This window comes from Lontra canadensis, unplaced genomic scaffold (assembly GCF_010015895.1).
Source record: "Lontra canadensis isolate GAN:19392208 unplaced genomic scaffold, GSC_riverotter_1.0 scaffold20, whole genome shotgun sequence".
Lineage (NCBI taxonomy): Eukaryota > Metazoa > Chordata > Mammalia > Carnivora > Mustelidae > Lontra > Lontra canadensis.
This window is the reverse complement of record NW_022631014.1, coordinates 19007642-19021143: the sequence shown is the minus strand read 5'-3', so window position 1 is coordinate 19021143 and position 13502 is coordinate 19007642. Positions and strand designations below refer to the sequence as shown.

Below are 13502 nucleotides of genomic sequence, written 5' to 3'. Positions count from 1 at the left end.
CCTCGATGAAATGCCATGAGACAATGGTGGTGCAGCCCCAACAGGTTTTCTGGAGTGGCTGGCTGTAAATAGGGGAGAATAACGGCATTTGAAGGCAGTTCCTTTGGCAGAGCTGAGCTGGACTCAGTGTTCTTTCATAGACTTCCTTCACTTAATATTTATCAAAATGGCTGTTTAAAGAATAGAATTAACTCTGAGGGCACCTGGGTGGCTCAGTGGGTTAAGCCTCTGCCTTCGGCTCAGGTCATGATTCCAGGGTCCTGGGATCGAGCTCCGCATCGGGCTCTCTGCTCGGCAAGGAGCCTGCTTCCCCCCTTCTCTCTCTGCCTGCCTCCCTGCCTACTTGTGATCTCTGTCTGTCAAATAAATAAATAAAATCCTTAAAAAAAAAAAAAGAATAGAATTAACTCTGAGTAATGCATCATTTGCACTAACACTTGACTATTCAGTCTGTAAGACCAGACCCCACAGAACGATCCAGGGTCGAAGTGGGGCAGCCCAGGCCTGGAGGAGGACCCTCCACCCTCCCTCGCACTCAGCTTGGTCTGGAACACAGAGCCCAGGCCATAAGTTGTGGAACCAGATTCAAGGCCCTACTCTTCTGCTGGCCTCCAGCTCTCCCTGCCTCTTGGAACTCAGCAGGCCAGAGGCAGAGGGAAGGTTGTGGGTGGAATGCTATGGGTGGCCCGTAGGGTTCTGTCCACCCTACATATTCGCTTGAGCCTGGAGAAATGCTTCCGCAGCAGTGGCCGAGAGCAGCAGCTGTCGCCACCATCATACTTACAACCTGGACCTACAGGCCAGTTGCCTAAGATAAACAGGTCCAAGGCCCTGGCCAGAGGCAAGAAGAAGTCAGCATCCAAAGGACCCCAGTGGCCAGGACCATGGAGGACTTTCTCAGGCAGAGGGCAGAGTAAAGGGATAGCAGGACACACTAATGTATGCATACCCCATCACACACGCACACATACATGCAAACTTCCAGGGTGATTTTCCTGCCCAAATATGTGGCCAGAGGAGCATCTTTGGTCCTAGCCCTTCACATGTTTGTTACTCTTAGCTCTCCCTTCACTGATGCACTCGTCTTGTCTGAAGATGCATCTGTGTGGAGGGGCTGTTTGCAGCCTCCTCTGGTGCAACGGTTCTCACTTGGAGATGATTTCCCTCCCTAGGGCACACTTGACAATGTCTGGAGACATTTTCGATTGTCACTACTGGGCATTGTACTGGCATCCAGTGGGTAGAGGCCAGGGATGCTGTCGAGCATCCTACAACACTCAGGATAGCACCCCCAGCAGAGTTATCAGGCCTAGAACATTGGTAGCCCCGGGGTTGAGAAACCCTCCTCTGTAGTGGCCCAGTGGGCCTGTGAGCTTCTGGTTAAAGTCTCCCAACCAAGAGCAGGTGTTGGGAGTAACATTACTTAAGAGCTTTGGAAATGAACTTCTCTGCGGAAGTCCTTAAAAACTAGGATTGGATTTGATTGTGCCGTCCTGTTGGAGAGCAGCACAGCTCTGCCTTGAATAATGGCAGAAGGGGTTTAGAACCTGAAGACAAGTCCCAAGTGTCCTGAAAAAGGAAAGAGCGTCAAGGTGGCCTTGAGAGGGAACAGTAGTTGCTGTCACACTGCAGAGGTGGTAACTAGGGCTACAGACAATCAGGAAGTTGGTAAATGGCGCTTAGAGTCAGAGCAGAGCTCTGAAAGGTACCAGCCAGCTGTCGACAGTCAGGTTTGACCCCTTCCCGTGAGAGCCTTGTTGCCAGCGAGCCCCTCAGTAAAGATGGACATACTGTTCACAAATCCTTCGGTGTCAGAGACTGGAAACAGTGTGTCTCCCCACCAGGAACTGTGATGCTACTCTTCATTGCCTCCTGTCACACCATCTAAAAAAGAAGAAACACAGAAACTGGAAATGCTCAGTGGAGATAACAGAGAGAATGTGTTATTTTATTAGCATTTCGTAATGATGCTCAAATGAAATGTTTCCATCAACCAGCTTTGGAATGGCTGGCATTCAGAGGCTGAGGAATGGGTGAGGCCCCACCTTGGGGCCTGGATTTTCTTAACCCTCCCTGTGAGTACAGGTTTTGTTCCCCTTAAAGGGAACACTGTCTCCATGCCTGTGGCCTCAGGGGCAACCTCTTGAGCTTTGCCTTCGCTCCTCTGCCCAGTCCTCCTTTAGAAGAAGACCAGGAGAGGCCAGGGGCTTCTTCCTAACCTGATAAACTAGCCTTCCTTTCCCTGCATATTGTATTGACTTGATGCTTAGTCTTCTTAGGGAAAAACTTGCTTAAAAGAAGAAATAAGCCAGTTATTAGAGGGATTAATGGATCAAAGTAATATATGGGCTTTGTTTTTATTTTTCAATTAAGGATTAAATTCCTGGGAGTAAGGGAGGCACCATTTAAATAAACAAGATTAATGAGCCTCAGGAACCCAGCCTTGGTTTGTCAGGGGAGGGAGTGTCTGGGAGGCAGAGTGGAGTCCGGTGCCCTGACTGGAAAATCTGTGGGTTCCTCCTGTTCATTAAATACCACTAAGGTAGAGAGAACAGGAAATCATAGGGCTGCTGTACTCAAGAGTGCTTTGAAGTTTCTTTTGAGCATATGATCTATTTATTTCTCTTCAAACCTGACAATGATTTCTTTTTTTTCTTTTTCCTTAGGGTGACCAGAGGCAGGTCATTCCCATACCAAGTGTATGTATATTTATCCAATTTTATTCAAACATTCATAGAATCTTGTAGCTTTGGGCCTACTGATATAAAAGATACTTTGTAATGTTCTTGCATATGTTGAGTTTAGCATGTGATATAAACAGCTCTGTTCTGTTAAAAAATGAAACTGCATTTTAAACTGTGAGCAGGAGGTTCTGTACAGAGTTTCCTTTCTCAGGAACAACAGGGAAACTAGCATCTATTAACCAACTTCTCACCTTTCCTTTCTTTCAGCAAAGGGCCTCCAGGCTAATAAGCTAAGGCAGCCTGCTACACCTCCCCACCCCAGCCCCTCAGCCCCAACTCCATAGCCCAGGAGAACATGCTTTTGCCCAGACATGGGCTTTTACGGCAGGCGCTCTCCCAGTGGGCTTGGTGAGCCCGTGGGCCGGCCATTTCTGACTTTCAGCAGTGTTGGTAGCTTGGCCCTCCCTGGCTCTGAGATCAGAAAAAAAAAATTGCCCAGTTGTATTCCCTGAACTTGCAGGACTCACCCCGACTCCTACAGGCTGGCTTTGCTCTAACTTTGTTCCAGCTGGACACTCCCTTGGACCACCACTTCTCTTTTCAGCCTTGGGGTTTGGAAGAGTAGCTGCCCTAGTGTTCAGCACAGGCTGGGCCCCCACCCTGCCCCGGACATCCGCTGTCCCCACTGTTCCTGCTCTGATAGCAGAACCACTTTGCCCGGAGCCAGACAGCAAGAAACAGACCAGGGACTGACTCAGAAGAAACTTTCGCTTGAGATGTCTTTGTCAAACAAGACCATTGAAACAGCCCTGTGTCCTTAGAGAACTGGGTTTTAAAAGATGTCCGTAAATGGATACTTTTATCCATAAAGTGTCTCTGATTCAAATTGATTGACTCAAATCTGTTCATCTAACTTCCCGTGGACTTCTTCACATATTATCTGGGAACGTCCAAACACAACTTTGAGAAAAACCAGCGCTATGGGAGTATCACAGGTAAGGGGAAAGCTGCTGTCAGAAGTAGTACGTTGCCCCCCAGTTTTTTGAAAATTTCATTTTTCTCAGGACTTCAGCTCTGCATTAACTAGTTTTAAGGGTTTGTGAGATGGTTCTGACTTGGCCAGCACGCCTGGAGGTTGGACTTTGTCAGGAAAACTGACTTTAACCCAAAAAATGGATCAAGCAGCGGGACCTCTTATCCAGTGTTTGAGTGGGATACCCAGTGGATTGATACCAGAGGTGTCCTTTTAACCTTTATACAGAGTAGTTTCAAACATTTTTCCTGCAAAGTTACCTATGTTAAGCAGGTGACAGCAGCTTTCCCCTTACCTGCGATACTCCCATAGCGCTGGTTTTTCTCAAAGTTCATTAAGTGCCAAACCAAGCATTTCTCAGGATAGAATTCTACTGAGGAAAATGACCCTTTCCCCACAAATTTTGACACATTCTAGAATCCCAGAATGAAATAGCCAAGGGGAAAAAGATCCCTTGTATAATTTAGTGCAGGGTTAGATCAGTAACAACTGCTGACTCCTTCCTCCAAATGAGAGACTCTAGGTCAGGCCTTGTAAGTCTCTGAAATATCTTGCAGAAGAACAAAGCCTCGCTAAAGTAACTTGCATCCCTGAATGATATCCTCCAGAAAAGCAGATCTACTGATGGGCTCAGTATGATTTGCACTGCCTGCTTAGCATGCACAGCTGAACCCAAGTCCATCTGGAGGCCAGCTCAGCCTCAGAATTTGAGCCTTGGGATCCCCTGCGGAATCTGTACCCACCTGTCAAGGCTGCACTTCGCATTAACAGAGTAGCCCTGCCCTTTCTGGGTCACAGGGGACTGGTCAGGGAGCCTGTACGAGCTTGGGGTGCTGTATCATGGGAAATATGAAAATCCAGGCTTGTGCTAATCCCAAACCAGAGCCTCTAGCCTCCTGAAAGCTGTTCCAGGCCCTGAAGGTGAAAGGTGCCCTCAAGCCAGACTATTCCAGCTGGAGCCCCCCCTCCATTTTTGCTTCCCCCCATACCCATCTTGTTTCATTTTCATGCTACTCTGTTTACATGTGCAGCTTTGGTCTTTTGGTTTTTTACTAAGCAATAATTGAAGCTCATAGTTTTAAAAAATAAAGAATAAAGCAGAACGAAAAAAAATTCCCCACGTGGTCCCACTCCCTGGAATAACAACTTTCAATATTTGTTATGGATTCTTCCAGAAATCTAAATAAACACGACTTGTTTAGATTATTAATATCAGATCTTTCTTCTAATATAAACATTTAATGCTATAAAGTTATCTCTAAGGGGTGCTTTGGTGGCTCAGTCATTAAGTATCTGCCTTTGGCTCGGGTCATGATCCCGGGGTCCTGGTATCAAGCCCTGCATCAGGCTCCCTGCTTGGCAGGAAGCCTGCTTCTCCCTCTCCCACTCCCCTTGCTTGTGTTCCCTTTCTCTCTCTCTCTCTCTATTAAATAAATAAATAAAATCTAAAAAAAAAAAAGGTTATCTCTAAGACTTTATCTACATCCCCCAAATTTTATGTTGTATTTTTCAGTTTTGTTCACACAAATAAGGAATTTGCAAGATGTTTTTTGCTTTAAACATTATACCTTGAACCTCTTTCCAAATATTTGTGCATTGTGAGTGATCTACCTCCTTCTTTCACTTGTCCTTCATGGCATTTACTTTGTTTCTTCTGGACTATTGCAAATACTTGGGAATATTCCTGTGCACGTATGTTTATGGACCTGAGTTACAGCATCTGTTGTGATCCTTTCCTAATTGTGCAAATGCTAGATCAAAGGATATCTCTTACATTCTGGGTAGATTAAAGCCAGATTGTCCTCTGAAAGCCTAATTTATGTTCCCACCAGGAGTGTGTGGGATTGCCCATTCCCTTACCAAAAATGATGATAATCAAATATTTAATCTTTGCTGATCTGTAAGTGAAGAATGGTATATCGATTCATAGCTCTGATTTGCATTTCTTTATGAATGAGGATGAATATTTTTTCACAAGTTTATTATTTATATGTCTTTCTTCTTCCCTGTTAATTTCTTCTGGATGTTCTTCTGTTACCTTTTTCAATTTCAAGGAAATTGAGACTTCCCCCCCAAATTTATGGTATATCTTTTGGCCTTGGTTATAATCATTTTGGCCGCAAAGAAGTTTAATTTTATATAGGCAAATGTGTTAATCTTATCCTTTATGACTCCAGAATTTTATGTCATGCTCTTAGAAAGATCTCCCCACTCTATCACTGTGAGCCGTATTTTCTCCTAGTACTTTAATGGTTTTATCTCTACACTGAAATCTGTGACCCATCTAGAATTCATGTTGGTGGAAGGCGTGAAGTAATGATTCAGCTTTATTTCCTTTTCCAAGTGGCAGGGCAGTTGTCTCAACACCATTTATTGATTAATCCAGCTTTTATACCCCTCTTGAAAATGACATCTTTATCTGGATTTGACATTAAACATTCCACTCAGTAACTTTGGCCTCCCAGATGTAAGCTGGGATTTGCGGCCCTCCACACATCTTACTGGAAGCCTCGTGGGCTGTTCCGTGAAAGCCAGATATTGAAGGGTAAGGAAAAGAAGCAGAGGGATGGGTTGCGAACCCCCTGAAGGTTGGGTGGTCATGGCTGAAGGTGAGCACTCAGATGCTTCGGCCCCAGCGAGGAATGGGGCTGTGAGCTGACTCCTCCCGTGCCCTCTCTCGCATGATTCTCACTCTACTCTGACACCCAGCACACGTGGTCGCAGTGCAGCTGAGCCATAAAAGTGCTGAAAGGGGAGAAGAGAAACATGTTTTCTAACGGTGTCTGCTGTTTACCTGAGCTTTTAGTAAACAATAGCATACTTTTTTCTACCAAACCTTATGAAGAACCCACTGGCAGAAACAAGGATTGGAATGAAAGACAGCCTAGGGTTTCCTTCGCCCCCTCCCACGGAGGCCCTGAGATCTCTGCCCTCAGCTCTGTGGCTGAGGGAGCCCATCAGGCGAACTCTGAGCCTGAGGACTCTTATGGACAAAAACGCCAATCTGATGTGCCAAGAAGAGAGTGAGTAGGGTGGTACTCGAAAGAACCTTAGAGTTAACTGTTCCTGGCTGCCAGTTCACTACCAAGGACGGGAAATTCCAGACCTCTCTCCAGGAAGAGAACTGGAATGAATGCCCTTCCCAAACCTTGGGTGGCAAGCCAGGGTTCCTTCCTTCTCCCCTCCCCCACCATGTTTGCCCCCTGCCTCCACCCCATCCATCCCCCTGGCAATGCCCTCCATGTGCTTTGGAGCAAGAGAGCCAGCTCTTCTTGATAGAACTGGTGTTCCTCTGTTCTCCGGTTCTGTGATGGCCTGAGAGGAAATTTGCCTCAGGGCGTTTTTATTTACTAATTCAAGCATCACCTGAACAGATCAGTTGAAGTAACAAAGCACTGTTACAATTTTGTACGGTCCTTGCATGTACCAAGAACACAGCTGTCCAGAAGAATTCTTACCAGTGGTCTGAAGAATTTGCATTAGTCTAAAGCCAAGTTCTCAAGAAGCTGTGTGTACTTAGGAAGCGGGCTGAGGATTAATGGAACCCTCCCGGCCCGTTGCCCCCAGCCCGGCCTTGCTCTCTGCAGCACAAATGCTAAATCCGTGGCTTGCTTAAGAGGGCTCTCACCCTTCTCCCTCTTTTCTCTCTTTCAGTAGTACTGTGAGGCCTTTTCTGTACTGTTAGCTCAAAGAATGCTTGCAAAGTGTGGGTTAAATATGCTAAGAAAGTAATTTTTTATTCTCAGGTTTGGAAAATAACTGAGCCACTTTTGGCAGATCTTTGATGTTTTCAGATCTGCTAGGGATAGAATTTCTAGAGCCTTATTTTCCAGGCTAGCAATTACATAAAGTGAAAATGTTGTTTAGTATATAAACACATTGAGAAAGGACTGGACAGATATACACTGAACTAAGAAGAGGGGCACCTGGGGAGAGGAATGGGGAAAAGGGAAATAGTTGTCTGTTACATGTCTGTATTCTTTACAATGAGAATGTGTTTTTATTACATAATTGTGTAATCAAAAATTAAAACAAATTTTATTCTAGTCCCAGGCATGCTTTCTGCTATGGCCCCAACAACAGAAATAACTCAGATCCTCTTTATTATGTTCAGTTACAGAGCTCATCGTGCCCTGCCTTTTTAAAATGCTTTTGCAGAACTTCTTGCAAGTTTAATTTTTCCAGCCACCTGCTTGCTTGCTGATTTATAATGGAGGACAGAGTCCTTTCTAGGACTCCAGATCCCATGCCCTGTGTCTAAGGCACATCTCCCAGGCCACTTACAGTATTGGGTGAGATATACTACTGCTTGGTGAACTTTAATTAGAGCCAAGGGAGTTGGAGGCCATGAAGGCTTTTTCTTCTGGATGATGCTGGACAGGAGGAAATACCCACACTCTCTGGAGGGAGCCCGTGTAGAATTAGAACCACCACACGCAGCCTTACCCCACCAGCCCGGACATGGTGGTCATCACACTTGCAGATTTACCTGCCCTGTCGACTTCCTGTGTTACATTCACTACTGAACCAGCAAAGTCCAGAATTAACTCTGGATCCTTGACTTATGTTCACTTTAACCCCCCCCCACGATCAGAAAAAGGAAATACCCATTGAAAAGGGAATAATTCATGATTTCTTTTTTTTCTTTTGTCTTGTTTTTTTTTGTTTTGGGAGTTTTTATTTGTTTTAAAAATCTAAATTGTCTGTTCTTCAGTGGCTCGAGACACCTTTTTTGGTGTGTATTGTTTTGCACTAAATATTGAACAGAGAGAGCTTGACCTTCCCAGGATAGAAAATTAGCTGTTTAACACTAGCTACGAACACCACAAAGTAAACTAAGAAACTTCAGTCATTTCTAGAATGAGGCAAGGCCCAAAGAAATAAATCTAAATCAAGAAGGAGGTTGGCTGAAGATACCTGGCCGTTTATTAGCTCTTTACAACCTCTTTATCACAAGATTAGATTCAGCCACTACCAAGACATAAATAGGTTTTGTGATTAGCACACAGCATGTGGATTGAAGTAGAACGTCCAGACACTGAGAATCCAACGGGTAACAGTGTCACGCTCGCTCAGTGTGAATACTACCGTGGGGCAGACCCCAGACAGAGCACTTTACCTCGACCACTTTTACTTGTTTCCTGTTATTGAAACTCACTTTGGATTGCATTTTGCTGGTGGGTCTATAGGTACTCTTCAAGTTCCTGAAAGTTTTAGTCATTAAAACAAAACACACTGTGGTTCCTATATAGCTTTAAAATATACTTCTGTACCACGGTGAATTTCAGACAGAATATGACCCCAGTAAATGGGCCTGGAAGTAGAAGAGTAGCTAGTAGGATCGAACATTTGTTTTTGCGTAGCCCATTTTAATTATAACAGTGGCCGCCATATATGTGCCAGGCAGAATGCTGGGAGCTTTACCACAGTAAGAGCCGATAACAACCTTCCATGGTAGGTGTTACTATCCCAACTCACTGCCAAGAAAGAGACGGAGTTGATACTTGGACCCTGGCTTGTCTGGTTCCAAAGCCAAGGCCCTCAAATAGCCATTCAGACAATGGCACAATATTTGTTAAAACTTCAGTGGCAAACGACCCAGTCCTATTTTTTTAAATAAAATTCCGTGATGGGGGGTGGCTCAGTTGTTAAGTGTCTGCCTTTGGCTCAGGTCATGATCCCAGGGTCCTGGGGTCAAGCTCCACATCGGGCTCCCTGCTTGGTGGGAAGCCTGCTTCTCCTTCTCCCACTCCCCCTGCTTGTGTTCTCTCTCTCTCACTGTGTCTCTCTCTGTCAAATAAATAAATAAAATCTTAAAAAAATAAAAATAAAATTCTGTGATGTGCTTAATCAGGCATATAAACGTTTGATCTCATTTAACCCTCATTGATATAATATATAATAAAGGCATTGGTTTGTCTTTTACATAAAGGTAATAATACTGTTGTTGTTTTTTGTTTTTTGTTTTTTCATTTTAGCCCCCAGCTAAATACCTCCTTCCAGAGGTGACGGTGCTTGACTATGGAAAGAAATGTGTGGTCATTGATTTAGATGAAACATTGGTGCACAGTTCATTTAAGGTAAATCAACAAAGAAAGCAATCCATGATCTTTGTGATTCCGTCACAGTTGTATTGGAAAGGGAAAATAAAAAAGGATGACATTTTGTGGCTGTTGGTGTAGGACTTCACTGTGCATGAAGAAATACCAAGAACAGTTGCTTATTAACTCTGGTGAACATTAACTCGAGTAGTTGACTGTTACATAGTTTGGAGGAAAATGCTGGGCTGCCAGTGTCACTAAGATCTCATTCTTACTTATGAGAGTAGAGTTTTCCAACGCTCCAACCCCTGCAGAAGTACTTTTCAGGTGGCAAAAGGCAGTCAGTACCCTGTGCCCCAGGACACTGCAGTGTATTTGTCAAGGTAGCCAGAGTGCTCTATGTTTTATTGGGCAGGGCAGAAGAGGCACTGTTAAACTGTCAAGCAATCTGCTATCTTGGAAGTTTTCCCAGACCAGTTCTTGAAAGATGTCCAACTCTGAAGAAGACTTCCAGAGTGACAGCATCTGGGATTTGAGCTTTTTCATGAGAAGAGGTTGCTGGGTGTTTTGGTTTTTATGTGTGTGTGTGTGTTTTTTTTTTTTTTATAAACGTCATAGTTCAATGAGTATCCATCCACAAGCGGACTTCTCTCCTGAAGGGGGCGGGGCTTTAGTGATGTCACAGGAAGCATCACACCACCGGCTTCCTTCTGTCCCCTTCCTCACTGCACTCCTTGCCAGAATGACAGCAAAAATTACAGATTCCCAGAGGGCGACCATGTGGGAACAGCTGTGGCTATACTATTAAGAAGTGACTTTGTGAACCATTTTTCCATTTTTTGAAATGAAACAAGTTGTTTAAAAGAGGCACATGATGGTAAGGTTTGGGAATAGGAGGTTCCAGGGGAAGAAGTAGGATCCTGGTCCTACTTTCCCTTGGGGTATTTCTGGAGATGAAACTGCTGCACTATCACTGGCCAGTTAGACCCCATTCCTCCTTTTATCCCCAGCCCTCAACTCCCCTTGCTTTGCTGAGAGATGTGAAAGGCACCACCCATGGTGGGGTATGTGTCTCACGTGAACCACAGTCATTCCCTGACTATTGTATTGGGAAGTGGAAGAGCCATCAAACTGACCCGAAGACCTTTCTGTCAGAAACACCCTCCTTGTGCCTGCTTCTCACTGAACAGAAGCCTTCCTTAACAGGACAAGGCCAGGCAGTTGTCTGTGAGTCCTTTGGGAAAGTGGAGCAGGTGCCACACTTACTCTAGCAATGGGAAATGACCTGCCTAGCCACTGGGGCCTGGAGGTGTTACTTCCTTCCCCAGCAGCTTGAGGGCCCTTCCAGGATTGGTCCTGTGGCTGTCATGAACTTGTGCCCCAGCTCAGCTCTGCACAGCATCAGAAGCCATTTCTTGCCTATGGGCAAGTCGCTCAGGACTTTTCAAGTCCCTCAGGAGGAAAGTCCTTTGGAGCAGAGGTCATTTGCCATTTCAGCCTACATGGCTTCCTCCCAACACTGGCCAGACTGCCTGGGGTTACAGACAGTTCCTTCCTCCAAACGCAGGCCTGCTCAGAGGGCATTATACTACAGGCTGATGGGAACAGCATCTCTTCATATCTGCTCCCTGGCCTGCCTATATTTGCAAGCAGGAAATTCTTTGTTGTGTGGGTTTTTTAATTCAAGTATACTGCACATACAGAGTTGTGTTAGTTTCAGGTACACGACATAATGATTCAGCAAAATTCTATATATTTCTCCATGCTTATCAAGATACATGTCCTCTTAATCCCCTTTATCTGTTTCACCCATCCTCCCCTCATCCCCTCTGGCAGCCACCTTTAGTGTATGGTTTTTAGTATTCTGGGCATTTCAGAGGCCTCTCCTTAAAAATGTACAGTGGTATGACACACAGGCTCTTAAACCCAGGGGAAGAACCGTGGCTTGGCATGGCCCCCTTTATACCAGCACGTGAAAAGAGACTGAGGTTCAAGCTTGGTCTGAACTGGGGAATGGTTTTTCTCTTTTAATGTACTCTGTGGAGTATGATATCACACTATGCTAATACCTTTTCAGAGTTTCTGCCTTCAATCTTGTGTTTTTTAGCATGATTTTGTATTTTCGTTATAGAATTATAAAATACCAAACTTATCATCCTTAGCCTTCCAACCACAGAAGTGAATAGATTGTAATCTTAAACCTCAGGTGCTCTACTGAGTCCTTGAGAACAGTTCTGTGATCTAGAATTTTCTACATTATTTTCAGTTTACTTATCAAAGAACAGTGTGTGTGTGTTGTGATGGGCTTAAAGGCAGATCCCAGTTCAGATTCTGACCAGAGACTCGGTAATACACATCCCTGTCCACACTCCCTGCCCCCTGGCCACCACATACATGCTCTTCTCCCCCTCTCTCTCCTACTTGTCCCAGGGGTTTGCGTTCTGATTCTTTGGGCCCTGTTCATCTGAGTAGTTTCCACCTCATTTATGGAATTCCATTAAGAACTGTATGTAAGCCCAGTGGTGACTTACACAGGCACTGCCAAAGTATATTTGGATTTTAAGTGTCATTAATATTGTCAAAGAGTTCTTTTAAGTATGCTGAAGTTTATGGGTGTGCTCGGCATTGTGTTACTTAGAGCAGAGCAGTCTAGGGTGGGCTGGCTCTCCCCACTGCTCAGGGCAGGAGCTTGTGCTGGGCAAGGCTGAAATCACCGATGCTTGGGACTGATGGAGCCATGGGCACTCAATGGACCCGTTACTATAGCTGTGGAAGAGAGGAGAAGCCGAGGTTGAGAGGGAAGGAGCCTGCCCACAGTCATGGCTTGTGGCCTCTGACTTCAGCCCCACGTCTCTGTGGACTTGCTTTGTGTCCATGTGCTCAGCATCTCCTGCCGAGCAGCCCATCACAGGGCAGCCTGCATCTGTGGGTCCAGTGCAAATCATTCTCCCCCATGTAGCGCCATCCTTTGGGACCATCAGGCTCTCACCTTCTCCCCCTGGTGGCCAGCAGTGGTTCCGCACCATCCTGGCAGGGCTCTAGGCAAGAGTTGGGCTCTCAGAATCCCCATTCCCTGGCTAGGTTGCCCAACCCTTTGTCGTTTAGGCCAGGAAGATAATAGAGAGGTTGGACCAAGATGCTGAAAAGGTAATGATACTCGGAACAGGAAAAAATGTGCTTTCCTTCTTGTGCTTAGGGAACCTGCTTGTGCTTTAAGGAACCAAATCATACTTGAACATCCTTTGCCTGAACTGTTTTTTCCAATGATAAAAATATTGGTCCAGGCAAGCTTTATTCTTACTAAAGTTTCCAATTTTATTTTATTCTTTCAGATGTAGTAATTATCATTTCTTTTCTCTCTAGCCTATTAGTAATGCTGATTTTATTGTTCCGGTTGAAATCGATGGAACTATACATCAGGTAAGAAATCAAAGCTAAATCTGAGTTTCAGTTAGCATTTTTTAGTAATTACATTTCCTGTGAACTTACTCCTAAATTCCCATTTCATCAATAATTTTATGACTGAATCAAAAGGGAGCAGGCTTTGTAAAATAAATACAATGGTTTTCTGCTTTTTTCATTCAGATGAATTTCTTTTGTACTGAATTTATAAGGGAAACTAAAATCTGTAGATATTAGATGTGGTTGCAAGTTCAAATAGTTCTTTGATTTGATTCAGACTTTTAGAAGTGCCCATATCCCCCGCTGGCCTGGCTTGATGGTCTAATTAACTTCCTCATGTAA

The 13502-nt window shown here is 44.7% G+C and overlaps 1 protein-coding gene across 5 annotated transcripts in view; it reads left to right on the top strand.

The window, feature by feature from the left end:
* Positions 1-13502, top strand: part of CTDSPL (CTD small phosphatase like) — a 116836-nt gene that overhangs the window by 88292 nt on the left and 15042 nt on the right. For 3 of the 5 annotated variants that reach the window (XM_032861213.1, XM_032861217.1, XM_032861215.1), the window contains exons 3-5: positions 2667-2699; positions 9696-9797; positions 13122-13178. In XM_032861213.1, the coding sequence (XP_032717104.1) occupies positions 2667-2699; positions 9696-9797; positions 13122-13178 (192 nt within the window). The remainder of the gene's footprint in view (positions 1-2666; positions 2700-9695; positions 9798-13121; positions 13179-13502) is intronic. The other 2 variants (XM_032861214.1, XM_032861216.1) reach the window with 1 other exon arrangement.